This window comes from Neodiprion pinetum, chromosome 3 (genome assembly GCF_021155775.2).
Source record: "Neodiprion pinetum isolate iyNeoPine1 chromosome 3, iyNeoPine1.2, whole genome shotgun sequence".
In the NCBI taxonomy this organism is placed as follows: domain Eukaryota; kingdom Metazoa; phylum Arthropoda; class Insecta; order Hymenoptera; family Diprionidae; genus Neodiprion; species Neodiprion pinetum.
In genome coordinates, this window is record NC_060234.1 from 22,244,349 (window position 1) to 22,258,797 (window position 14,449).

The window sequence follows — 14,449 nt, forward strand, 5'->3', positions numbered from 1 at the left end:
CCGAAAATTGCTATAATATATCGGATACTAACAGCTTTTTTTCCGCCACCACAGGCTGGATCAAAAATCGGAACTAGCATTTTAATTCGTATAATGTTTTCGGGCTCAAACTACAAACAATATGAGCTTTCTTTTAACAAATTATAAATTTGCATAAGTAAAATTCTAGTATCGCGAACAGAAAACGTAGAAATCGCGTTTGGATGATTTAGCGACAAGTAACAATAGTTGTCTTATCATAAGCAACTAAAATAACCAGCAGCAGCTCGGACCAGCACCGCGTCAAATAGTTCGCTTTCTTGCCGACCGTCAGCAAGTAGGAAATCTGCTTTTTAGCGAAGTCGTCATTGCCACGATGATTGCACCACCGTTAGGTAGTAATGCAATTCAACTGACTTATGGTAACAGAATCCTCATGGAGTCACGAGTGATTGTCGATAAACGTAGTCCAAAGTATTCGAACTTTCATGAGTTGAAATTTTTAGGCGCACGTTACGTATTCGTCGGAGAATGAATAAATTTTCAGGTATGAAAAAGTAAAATTTTATGCAAATTATATTTATGTCTTTATAAAATTGCAATTGCCGCAGCATTTAGAGGGTTCTTCTTTTGCCCGAAATTGTGTAGGACCTTCGTTTAGAGATTTTGATGCACGAATTCCTGCCCCAATGTAAAAGCAATAGGCTCTTGCTACAATTTTACCTGGTGAAAGACTGATCGCTTTTTCTACATTTCTTACGTTTTTCTACTAAGAGAAGTCTTTTGCGACGGATAATTGATTATCGAAGCACCGCATGTAAGCATCATGAGTTCTATATTTAGCGAGATCATTTTTATTTTATGGATTCGCCGTCTCATTTCAATATTAATACATTCAATATTCATTATTCATGTTGCGTTGTATTGACTTACAGTCCAGGATATAATCGGAGTTTTATATTTTTGAATATTTGTGGCGCTAGCGATCTAGCTGTACTGAAATGAAGCGTATAAAAAAAGGTATCGTTTCATGCACTCATCGGTAAAGCGTCAATATTACGAATATCATTTGGATCTAGTTGTCATTCTTAAAAATGTGATCGTACAGCAAACCCTCTTGCAATTCATTTGGCTGATATTTGTTCGTTAAGTTAATTGACGAAAGTTGCAAACGAAAATCAAACAGAAGAACGAAAGTAAACAAATCAAGCATTGCAATTACTCAGGAAGCAAATATGCAAAATCTCATTTCGAATCGAATGCGAAGGGTTCGTCGAGCTATGTGTGCATACATTCAAGTCTGTTTTCAGTGGCAACGGATCGATCAATGAAGAATACTACCGGATACCACCTCTTGCGCCGTACAGTCGAGTTCTTGGCTATGTTTGTTCGATTTTCAAACTGTGTTGCGCATATCAAAACGTGATTTCTTGCGTTACGAATTACTGTGGAAAGAAACGACGAAAAAAATTAAAATCCAAAGAAATTGGCACACGGTGTGAAATTCCCTAAAACTGAAACTTGTTTCCGCGCTTTCATTACCGGGTATAGAAACTATCAAATCGATACGAAATTAGTAGCGGTGATCTTCAGGCCGGTGATAGCGTTTCGAAACTGTCACGATTCAAACGCGAAGATGAATAAACCGTCCTTCTCAACTTCATGTCAAAAACGGGAAAGTATTTGTAGATATTTAAACACATATCCAGTTGTTGTTAAGTCGCAGCGAAAGTTCTACTCGTATAATTTTAAACGCGTATTAGTAACGAAGAGTTAATAAAATCATTATCCTGCCGATTTATAACGGGAGATAAAAAAAATAAAGAAGAAACACCGACCATTAAAAATTCATACAACGCAGACGACAAGAACCGGTGGAAATAACCTAAAAGTAGGTAAGTGTCGTCAAGCATTAAACCTGGGTTCACATCAGATGATTGACATACATGAATAAATTATCACTTGCGTTACAGCAGTGAAATTATTTTGGTCTGCAGTTAGCTTAAGTGTTATTACCAATTTATTTACGGGTACTGTTAATGTCTTCAAATTCCAGTCAGATACCCGTTCTCAAGCTTCTAATCTTCAATCCGATCCTCTTCTAGTTTCGATTTTTCAATCCTCAAATAGCTTGCTTCTACGATATTCAGCGAATTTTCACGTTATCTGACTATAAGACTCCACAGTCCATGATTCCATGTTTTCCTATTACTTTAAAGTCCGAAAGAAAACTTGATGGATCAATCTTTTAACCGTTTATAATTCACCCCAATAATATATTGCTTTTTCAAATTTGTCAAATTATTTTTCGAAAAAATGTTGAATATGATTTGTTTGCGGTTTTATGAGACTTGAAATGAAAGAAAATATCGATGATTCCACCAACGTGTGCTGAACTCTTTCGTTATTCATTTTATCCCTTATCTCATTTCGTGTCTCGGTGGGATCTTTTGCCTGAGTCGTACGAAGCAGCAAAAGGGTCAAGTTCGTGGAATGATTGTCACTCGAATGGAGTTAGCCCCCGACAGTCGGAACTTTCCACTGTATCTACACACCCAAGGCTCGGGTGTTTCGTCTCTAGAAAATAGTAAACACGTGAACTTTTTACAACGTGAAAGTTTGAACGACTAACTCATGCCGAGCACTTTCGAGTGTGTCGCTTATACAACACTTTTGTCAATTAATAAACACTTGCGTTGTAGCTGGCCGGCTCGGAACACAGGAATAAATAATTCCTTCAAGCAAAGTACGGCTTGCACATTGTGAAATGCAGCGAGAATAGTAAGAATCAAAACAACGTTGATAACAGTGGTGAAATTTGATTTTACAAGATGGCTCTAGGAAGAAAATTGCTTGCAGAAATGTAAAGAATAAATCAGAAGAAGTATGCAAGTGATTCGGTTCTCTTTGGTTTTTGTCCAACCTCTTTCCTCCGCAATCTCACAAATTTCTCGATTTCTCTAAAATTTCTTCAAACGCGACTAAAATGTCAAATAAAAAAGAAAAAAAAAGAAGAGTACATGGAAATCCGGGTAGCGATGCAAACAACATCGCCTTCCGTTGAATACTTGCGTTACTCACGCATAAATTATCCAGCTATAAACACGAGCTCTCGTTCTATAAACGAGATGAAGTCAGTAAAAGAAGATTGGATTTCGCTAGAGCGCGTTAGCTGCCGGTAAAGAGAATAAATGGTAAACGTTGTAACGAAAAATATTTATGCTCCTCGCCGTACGACCAATCTTTTTTAAGATAAGAAATCAAAGTCTGGTACTGTACGTGCAGTGCACTGCATCCCACAGAGTAAACACGTGGTCCTGGACCCTCTTTCTCTCTCACTCACTCCTCGGGAAAGCCTAACTGAAAAGATCCGTAAGCCCTTTCGGCCCATGGGTCGTATGCACCGTCCATATGCTCAAAGGCTCGAAGACGGAAGGGCATGTCTGCGGTTCACTGGTTATCTAATGGTCTGTTTATTGGTCCTGAGGGAGTCCGCCACCCCATGCTCGAGCGCATACTACCATACGCGCAATCATATACACGCCATAAATTAAACGCATGGAGTATTCCACGGTGTAATAATTCCGCCTGAACAGGTCGGATGAGATTTCACCGATTTTGGTCCGGTGATTTATTACGTGTTTGTGAGGAATGGTATTTTTATAGAACCACAGGAATTTCCCAACAGTATCGATGAGAAATTGTTAGAACGACACGTTTGTCTTTTTTTATTTTCAGCACAAGTGCTTTTCGGAAACTGAAAAATGAGCGACGCCACACAGCCGGCGAGCTTTTCTCGGGTCCGTCAAGTGGATCGCCGTGTTCGTCCGCCTCGAACGCGAGCTGGTCGTCAGCCGATTGTCCCCCCGAGCATCAACGACGTTATATTTCACAGGCGACGAGTACCAAGGTGGGTGAAAATGATTTTCACATCAGGTTTCCACCTTTTCTAATTTATCAAGGCCTTCTGCGAGCACTGGTATTACCCTGTAGAGGATCGGGACAGTAATCCGGATGGATTTGCAGCTGACACGTGTTCCTCAAAACATGAATCCCTGCAAAACAGGTCCACTTACTACTTCACGAGTGGCCATGAGCACCTGGGAAAACCACGGGACGTACTCCATGAGCACTCGCCATTTATTTTGGTGCCGAAGACGCACTTGTTCGGGTACATTCAGTGCAGCAAGGCCTGGCGGGCGAAAGGAATCGCGGACGCCCAGACGAGGAAGATCGCAGATTCCCAAGGCTACAAGGGTCTCCAGTTCAAGGACCTTCTCCAGCGACTGCACGTGAGCTAAAACGGCGTTGTTATACTCGCGTTCTGCGAGCAATTGCTGATAAGTGACACACGATTATCAGTTTGACTTGCGCGTCTGTGTCTCAGGTCGATGTGCCGATCGAATTGGAAGAGGCAAAGACCCACAAAGACCCCGACAAAGCCACGGCTATGACCGACGTCGATCCACAGTATTTCACCGAGCTCAGAGGTCGCGTGATCAAAGATCGATCCAGCCTTCGAACGTACATCGCAGACACCAAGGAAGTCTTCAGAACAAGGCTTCTCGCCGGGCAGGAACGCGACGACTGCATACGCATTGATCAGCAATTCGACGAGGAGCAAAAACGTCTCGACAAGATCAAGGTTAGTGTGAAGCGACACCGATAAACCGAATGTGGTCTCGTCTGATCATTTAGTGATGAATCGATTTGCAGCGGAAGTACCGTCAGTACGTTGCCGGTTTCGAGGAGTTCCTATCCAGGGACCACGAGGAGAGTATGGAGGTACTTCGCAAGGCGGAGGAAACAGCGCGGGTAACTGTCGAGCTGTCGAACCACCTTCGTGACGTCTCCAAGGCCGTAGGTCACATAAGATTGCAGGTCTACGTGCTGGAGGAGGCTTGGCGGATGGTGAAGACGTGTCAGAGGTTCCTCTACCACGTGGCACCTCACAGTTGGAGGTCACAGCACGACCCGGCCTGCAGTCGAGAGTCTGGTGTGACTGTGACCTCGAAAAAAACCGAGGAGGTCTTCTCCCGACATGGAGCAGCCGAAGAAGTTGCTTCTCTCGACTCATTGATCGGTCGGTCACTTTCCGCTTCGGTTTTGGACCACGTCGGTTGTCGAGTAAAAGCTGTAATAATGTTCGTGTGTACTTTCAGAAATTTTCCAGCAGGATATCGCTAACGCCGACAAGCCTACCATGTATTTTGAAGACCCGTACGATCTGATCAACATCTTCAGGGCCATGGAGCTTCAGAATTTGAACGCTATGCTTCATTGCGAATCACTTGCCGCTCCCCTCGTAGAAATGGCCGCTTCGGTAGTCAGAACCGACGTCGCGATAAAAGGGGAAATAGCCGAGATCATCGAAGGTATACAGGACCTTGAGGTGGGTGAGGGGCGATAAGATGTAAACTTTTCTCCTTCAAACTACCGTTGACTACCATTTTTGTTCCCAGCTTGCAATCATCTGGGAGGAAAGCCGAGCCGAGAGTCTTGAGGACTACGCGAACTACTTGCTCCAAGGAGTTTTCAGGGAACTGGTCTGCTCGGAGACAGTCCTGTACCTCTTCGTCTTCATCGAAGACACGTACGAACACTGCGTTGCCCAAAACGATGCCAATTTGGACTCTTATTCGATGATGCGATCGATCGAGAGGGTGCTTGAGGAGCTTAATTCACAGCTGGACAACCTGCCCGTTGAGGTGGTTCTGCAGTGTGAGAGGGAGGGCTTCAGGCAGGAGATGAAGACGATGAAGGACGCCGAGGATGCCGCCAGGAAGGTGAGTATCGGTTCGGGGGTTTACCGAGAACTGACTGACTCGTTCTTCTCTCCCATCCTTAGATGGCATTAATGCGTCGTCTGCTCGCCGCCTTGGTGCGCATCATGGAACCGCCGAAGACAAAGCAGCGAAAAGTGATGTACCGCTCAGCACCGGTGGAGCTCAAGAAGAAGGTGACGCCTCCTCCGACACCCCCGACGAACGAGGAGCTCGTATACCTAACGTACTTCACGAACTATTGCGAGCAAGACGATCACCACGACTTCCGCTCGCAGTACCCAGATGACTTTGACCTGACCTTCAGGCCTCGCTCTCGTCGGCAGATGACAAAACTGGCGGAGAATGCCGAGGAAGCTAACGCCGAGGGTGAGGATCAAGAGGAAGAGAAGGGGCAGAAAAAAGACGAGGAGGATGAGAAAGAGGAGGAAGAAGCTGAAGAAGAAGAAGAGGAGGAGGAAGAGGAGGAGGAAGAAGCGGAAGACGAGGACACATAGACGTCTGGCAAACAGTAATAAACATCTTCACCAGCCATCGTATTAATTTCTCCTTTCTTCAAGCCATTCGGCTGTTTCAATGAAGGCTGCAGGAGGCGGCGTGCTCCCTCGAGATCATCCCCATGGCAACGGGGTTCGATACCAGACGGCTCTCGGCTGAGCCCTCGGCGTGGCTAGACCGTGTTCTGCAGGTCTTTTTACTTCAACGGCGTCTTTGACGTCTGCGGGTCATTCATTCGACTGGTCTTGCTTGTGAATAGAATACACGTTGGGGGCGGAGGATGTCGTCCTGGTATCTCGCGAAGGTGAACACTCGCTCTCTTCGTTGCCGAGTGTCATCTCACCCCCGATCTCATATTTCACGGCAATATTACCTCGCTTTTGCATCATGTGTGCAGCCGCTTTCACCGGCAGACTCTCGAGTCTCACCAACCCACCACTGCAACGGCCAGTGTCCACACTAGCTCACCCCTTTGGCGTATCAAAGATGCATTATGTCTCGTCGACTTCGCGACGACGCAGTGTTATGAATAATTCCGGCAACCTCAGATGAGAATGTCAAAAAGTACATACTGATTTGTGTTTGACGTTTTACGACATCGTGTAATAACAGTGAAAGAATTAGCGGAGCTTAAATAATGGGATTTTAATTTTGATCCTGATCGAATCCAATAGGATGTATAGAAACGGAGAGAATTCACAAAAATCTACTATAAAATAGTCGTATTAAAATCTGTCAAAATCAGCTGATTTGTGCAACTATCAAACCATTTTTGTGGTCAATTCAAAGATTCATCAGATAATGTTAAATTGACGCCGAATTATAGTTCATTAAACTCCACACTGGATTTTACTTAGAGTAAGTGTAAATGATTCGATCGTATTTTTAGTTTTATTTGATTCTGTCGAAAATCACTCCAAATAGACGTTGTCAAATTCAAAATGGCTGAGCTAAAACGGGACGTCAAAATCGAGACCCAAGAGTACAACTGCGACGGAAATAAAAATTCACCGAAATATCGACGGTCACTCCCTTCCATTGTAACGAATTTAGCATTTTCAAAGATAAATCCTTTGCCAATGACCAAGACACTGTAAAAAATTCGCTTCAACGTTGATTTGATTTACCGCTTCATCCTCTAAACCATCTCTTTCGAAAAGTGCTTTTAAAGTATGCTCGTAAATATAACGTTGCAAACAGAGGGTCCCAGCCAGTCTCGACCATAAAAATCGAGAGCGAGTAGATGAATGGAAGTCCATTCGTCCCCAGGTAAGGTCAACCGGTCTCTCAAGCTCGCGATGACGAGTCAGTGAGTTTCTCGGTCTATCGGTCATTCCCTTGTATCGTGGCTTCAAGTTCACGCTGAATCGAGTCAAGGCTGTCCCGTTATGTCACATCACTCTGTGGTCACTGCAGACAAGCTGCGTCCTATGGGCACCTACATCTATCCCCCAGAGCGTGCCGTACGTATATGAAACAGCAATGCATAGCTGTGGCGGAAGCTCTAGTCTGCTCGTTTATACCGCCGATCTCAACGCGCCAACCAGTTCTCAGCACCGTTCTCTCAAATCGATTACTGCACTGGGGCACTGCATCCGGTGTTCAATCGAGAACGGAGAAGGCTGGCTGGAGTTAATTGATTAGCCAAGATACGGAAACCCGGGGTCAGTGTTACGCGTTTTACTTCTCAGAGATGGAGAACGTACTTCTTTCGCCGGGACCAAAATGGCTACCATTCGCACAAGACGGAGAATCTCATCGGGAAGTATCGGACTTTGCATTGAGAAAGCAGGATAACGGGTTGTTTTGATTTACGTTCTCAAAATTACATACCCTGCAGCTTCGTGTCTCTTTTTCAACTTCCCGGTTCTCTGTTTTCAGAGAGATAAGGTAGTTATTATAATCATCTTGAAAATGATTAGTTTAGTTTTCACTAGATCTCGACGTTTCAAGATCTACAAAATCACATATGACCATTTTCGAATGGCAGTAATGAATTATTTAAATAACAAATTTTGAAAAAAAAGTCATGATATCTTGAGAATGGATGAGCGGATTCAAATGAAAATAGTAACCGCATAGTTTTTGGGGCCACTGACTACGAATCTGAGGTCGGATTGGTAAAATCCGAAACGGTAAATCCAACTTGGTAGAAAAAATCTATAAGTCAAAAAATCTAAAACTCAAAAAATCCAAAATCAGACTTTCAAAATTAGTAATGGTAGATCCATTATAGTGATTCAAAATAAAAGAACTCGTAATATTTTTATGCAATATGGTATCCAAGGGCTTTTGACTCGTTAATCACGAATCTGAATTCGCAGTTCGAAATTCGAATTGGATATTAATATTTTTTTTGTCTGTGAACTCGAAATATGCAGTATGAAAACGAGAAGTTTGAGGGCTATCTCACCGTCAACCTAAAGCCGCTTGTTTCGTTTGGTGATTCCGTCGATCATTGCGAAGGACGCTCCGATCGTTCAAATTCTTATTGCACAGTGTCGCTACAAACGCTACAAATGCTCTTTTTTTGTTACTGCTGCTAACGGATATTTCTATTATTATTACAAGCTCACACCCACGTGCATATGGCGCGAATCCGCTTCCGGTTTGACGGTTCGGTCCCATTTTTACAGTTGCATTATATCGCGAGTACACCGCAGCTGCCACAAGCTCACTTACCCTGCCTAGTCGACTCGAGACCGAGCTCGACTAAAGACGAAACAGAAAAAGGCGATTACAGCTTGGATAGAAACAGTTTTTAATTTATCATTCACACGTGTATACCGACTGCACTCGTATCCATCGTCAACCAAGCCCTGATGCGGACGGTCGTAATAAAAACAATCCGAGTAGGCGCACTTGAGACACGGACGATGAAACAGCAGAAAGAGAGGGAAAGGAGCTTACGGAACGAATAAATGGATGAATGAACAAAGAATTGTTTCGGTCGACGCCAAATGAATTTGTACCCATCTTTAGGTCGAATAAATGGTAATCCACGACTAACAATAAGAGGGGACAAATTCCCATGTCTCGGAATTTTCAAACGTTCCGTTCAGAAATGTTTCTCAGGTCAGAAAAACATGTCCCATCGATTCATAACTCAATAACCCCCTCCACCCTCTCCAGCGGTTAAAAAATGACACCTTACAAAATCGATTTTTTATCTCAAGACTCGATTGACGGATCCTTATGAAAAAAATTATGGGTATGCATTACCAAAAGAGCTCTTATTTAAATTAATTTAGGCGCGAGGGCTACTTCCAAGTTTGCGAATGGCGCGCCACGTCTAAAATTACGAATATTTTTGTACCCTGTATATGAGAGCTTTGAGTTGATGAAATGTACTCCAGTGCGAAATATAACAAGTCGTAACAAGTTTTTATTTTATTTTTTTAGTTCATCATCAAGACAAAGTCAGACTTTCTATAAAACATAACACTGGTGATAATTATGATTGTAATACATGGGGTTGAAAGATTCTTGTCCAAAAGTTCTTCTTGACTGCATATCGTTACGAAATATGCTGTATATCTTATACCCCGTAGAAGTGATAGGTACAGCGAAACTTCTCTTAACGCAGTCTAATAATCTCCATAAGCACAATTTACACGTTAATATTCTTCTGAATGGCGGACAATATTTTTAGTCCCGAAAATGTCCGTTATTGGGAAGTCTCACTGTACGTATCTGCTCTCGACTCCCCGGAATTACATAGCGATTACATGGCATTGAAAGGTACGTAATCAATAACAGCTGTTCGTGACCAGCCTGCCTAGCAACTGCCATCTGCTTACTCTCCCGCTTTTCGCGCCAAAGTCTTACCGCAGTCAAGTACGAACCCTGATTAATCGCGGTTCAATTATCGCTCGTAAAGCTGAGGAATCTACTACCCGATATCCGGTTACGATCTGCAATTTTCTCGTTCTCAAATCAAAGTTTCGACAAGTCGTTTCTTTCTTGACGGATCGGTGGAACATTTCTCTTAATATTTTACTATCAATCCAATTCAATAACCAGTCTTACCTTCTTCCTTTCCGTTAGTGGAAAATTTGTCCATGAAGAAACAGCTGAAGCTTTTCATTTCTAACTTCATTCAATCAGTTTGGTCTCTACTTCCTCTATTACAGTCGTCCAACTCCGTGAATTGCGGTTGGCCAGTGTTGCAGTTCGCACAATGGATTATATAGAAGATCGAGACGATAAGTTAAACACAGAGTTGAGGTCACTGACTGCGCCATACTCACAATCAATGCTCAGCATTTACATAGAGGCTCGTTGTCCGTCCCGTACAGCTCTGTGTTTAGGTCCAGCGGGTTGAAAGCTCTTTATGCTTATAATTGTTACCAAAGCCATGCGAGCCGACCGAAACACACGCAGGCCTTACGTACTTTCTTCCATGATGATTAATGGCTCGATGGGGATATTGATTGGCCGCTCGATCTCTCCAGTTATCATTTACAACCAAGCTCGGTTTCAGTTCCGCATCTCACCACACGTCGCAGCCGAGACTTCCTTTTCCTCCCCGAAAACTTTCTTGTCTTCCCAGATGTTTTCTTTACCGCATCGCACGTTTTGCGTTATTTTTAATCCAACGTCAGGCGTTACATTAAGTGATGTTTGTTGCCACAGAAGCTCAGATAAGCCTGTCAAAGGTCCTTTCCTCTTCGGAAACCCCCCGAGTGGTTATTTAAAATTTTTCCAATTAGAAGTTAAATAATTGCTAACGTATAGAGGATACTGGAAAATATCAATTGACGGCAATCCCTAGTTGGCAATTCCACGCAATGCTTATCGTGTCCGAAGGCAAAGTAATGAAAAACCGTAAAGAACAAAAGCGACGCTTCGCGATAAAATGAAATAAGAGGAAAAGAAAGCCGCTCATGGTCTCGCAGATTAGACCCGTTTCTCGGTTAATCAGCCCCTCAAGCCGGAGAGCTGCCTAATTTAATCTGACATGAATACCGGCCGAGGCATTGGCGCCAGACCAAAGGCGAAACATTGGGATGGGAAAAGATTTCGGTCGCGTGTCGACGCTGAGATAAGACTTGATACATTTCGTTTTCGATTTCGTTCGACGAAAAAGCGCATTGCAGGATTTTTACCCGCATAAGACGCCCACGCGACTTCGATCATACATAATTTGCATTCCCATTTTTTCCATCGCGAGAGTGCGATTTGCATACAGGACGTCCTTGACGAGTTCTGAAGGATTTTGTATCCCCAGAGGGCTTTGGTGTAGGGTTCCGACGCCTTTTCAGGTTTCCGTAAAAGATTGAAGCGTGGTGAAAATTAGTCGAAGCTGGTGAATTTAATTATCCCCAATGAAAAAAAATGCGAATTTCTTAATTCTCGAGGTATAATTTGAAAAGGTGTATAATTCTACAGAAGTATTCAGAAAGGAAAATAGAATGATCGATGTTGAGAGATATGGAGAAAAATGACAATATTTTCGGAGAAATGAAGAGCCTATAAGGCAAACCCGAAAATTCACTGCACATTTTTTCAGTACTTTTCTTTTTCAATAGAAGCTTATTAAGATATTTTTCTCTGTTGTCGAATCTCAATTAATCATAGGCATTGGCAACATAGATATTTTAAGATAAAATATACATAATAGAACGTAAAATGCAGAGAACAATTATAAGCAAGACAAGAAAATCTATTGGTAATTTGTAATTGAAAGAGTTTTGTCCTAATCAAAAAAATACAAAATTTCCATGACTTTGCTGAAAAGACAGAAATGCCTACAGTAATCAGATCCTATTTGTTATTTCACTATTAAAAATATAATTGCGACCCTTATCATAACAATATGAAATTAAATTTCAGTAATAAATTACAGATATACGTTAGCATGGATGACTAGATAATATTGCTGTATCTTTAAATCCAATGTACTTGTGACTTGTAAGAATTTTTGTCTAATTTGAAACTGAAAAGATATTACCCAATTATTTTCGGTTCTTGTTCTTCCCAAGCATGCTAAGAAATGTTATTCAAAGACCGGACAAGCCGACAGTTTATTTTTCCAGACCGGATTTTAATATCGATTGTCGGAGCTCGCGGGTCAAGTGCCTCGGAAAAGCCTCGGAAAAATTTCAAGCCCGTTTCCGCGATCCTCTCCAAAACCATCGTCGAGTGAAAATCGATGCACTTGATTCCTCCATCTCTCTATGAAAATTAGCAGCTTCTGATAAAAAATAATCCTCACACCTCGTACAGCGCAGGGGCGAAGGTCCGCTTAAGGACTCGGCGAGCAGTGATCCGGACGACGGCGAATAAGGCGGCCGACTCTGGTTCGTGAAGACTGAAAGTCGTTCCGCAGCGGCGCCGATCGTCGCTCCGGGTCTCGCTTCGCCCACGTCGTCGACTTGTATCCTGATCAAGCAAGTAGAGCCGGAGGCGGGTAGACAGACACAAGAATGAGCCGGCGTCGCCGTCTCCGACGCTTAGCGTCGTTTTCTTCATCGTCGGTTCTGCGTCGCGGCGAAAAACTTCGCCCACTCGGGCTGCGAACGGGCTCCAGGAAAGCGGGAGAAGACCTCCTACGGGAAGCCGGCCAAGTCCATTCGCCGCGATCGTGATCTCCGGCTCTATATACGGCAGGGATTTATTCGTTCGCCTAATCTGAAATAACCGTATTATCTGCAAGTGGATTTACACGCACGGGCTTCACACACACACACACACAAGTATCACTTCAGAGACTGATAGAGTCCCTAAATCGTGCTCGACGCCGGCATAAATTAAAGACCCGATACTCAAGTATGGTTATATATTTGGGTCGATCGATATTTTATTTTTTTTTTATTTTTTGCGAGTTTTATTGATTGGAAATTGAAATTTCTTTACAATTTCGATGAAGTCTGTTTGCTGCTCGAATTTTGTTGTTTTAGCAGCTTTCGTACGTAACTAGAAATTTAATTGTTTCTACCACATATTTTTGATATTCCTGTCTGCACCGGGAAAAAAAGATCTATCGAAAGTACTGATATTTATTTTATCGGGGAATATGAACAAAATACGTCAAAACGAGTAGTTTACGATGAATAAGAAGCAATTGCAGGAATTTCGAACATTCTCAAATGGCTGATTTATTAGCTCGTGTTATTGGAATTCGCACAGAATCATTTATAATACAAACAGCATTGCTGAACATTTTTTTGAACGATTTTTTCTCTTTACTCAACTTTTGGTTTGGATGGTCAAACGAATTCATCCTCAAGTATTTATCTATTAATTTTCTTTTCAGATCGTAACCTTGAAATTCCCTTTGCATTCCCTTATTTCATTTAGAATCTGACTTACTAACTTTATATACTAAAATCTTCTCCTCGTCTCGCCTCAAAGCGTTAGAATATAAAAAGAACCACACCCCAACATTTGCGCAGAGGGGTAGGACTTACAGAAATGTCTACAACGCGTCGCCAAGAAGCACGTGCAGATGCGCCCCTTCTCCTTCCATTTGAATTTATGTTCCAGGGTGAAGCCGCGCCACGTGTTAGATATAGAATGAATCCGGATTTTACAAGGCAGGAAACGCTCGTACGGTGATAAATATTCCGGTTTCGACGCGTTATTATTTCGGCCTTACGAGTCCTCCGCGTATACCGAAACTCCAAAAGGCTGCCAGGTTCGGCACGTGTTACACACGCGATGAATGTTCAACGTACAGGCGAGGTACAATTTTTTTTTTTTTTTTTATTCCGCTTCTTTCATTGTACCGCACGAGCTACCGTCTCGTTGCAGCTTCCGGTTTTCGTCAATGACCGGATACAGTTCCCCGCGACGGGAAACGCGATGCAACCGTAGATTAATTTACAGTGTTCGTAATCACGAGTCACGGGAGAGGGAAAAAAAACAGCTATACATCTAACGCAATTTGTCAAGGTTTTTCTAATTCAAATAACGGTGAAATTATTATCTAGAGTTTTTAGATTTTCTCGTTAATCACAAAAATTTTGAAAAATTTGACGAAACTACTACGAATTGGAATATTCTTGATCTGTACATTACAGTCGTGCTTTTTAAACTCTTCGAACTGTAATTTTTAACTTTTAATCGTATGCTCGGGAAGTGCAGAAATAAATTGTACAATGGTCTTGAAAGGATAAATAAAGATGGAATAAATACTTTGAGGGTATGTGAGAAATTTGGTTCTTCTCCTTCTCATTTTTTTTCCC

At 42.5% G+C, this 14,449-nt stretch overlaps 1 protein-coding gene across 1 annotated transcript; it reads left to right on the top strand.

Moving 5' to 3' along the window:
- Positions 1 to 3,743: 3,743 nt before the first annotated feature.
- On the top strand, positions 3,744 to 5,690 carry LOC124214401 (cilia- and flagella-associated protein 100; the record flags this gene model as incomplete). Its single annotated transcript, XM_046616673.1, has 6 exons — positions 3,744 to 3,889; positions 4,046 to 4,271; positions 4,367 to 4,624; positions 4,696 to 5,062; positions 5,142 to 5,371; positions 5,442 to 5,690. Coding segments are annotated over exons 1-6 (1,476 nt in total), but the record flags the coding sequence as incomplete, so codon positions are not given.
- Between the last annotated feature and the right edge of the window lie 8,759 nt (positions 5,691 to 14,449).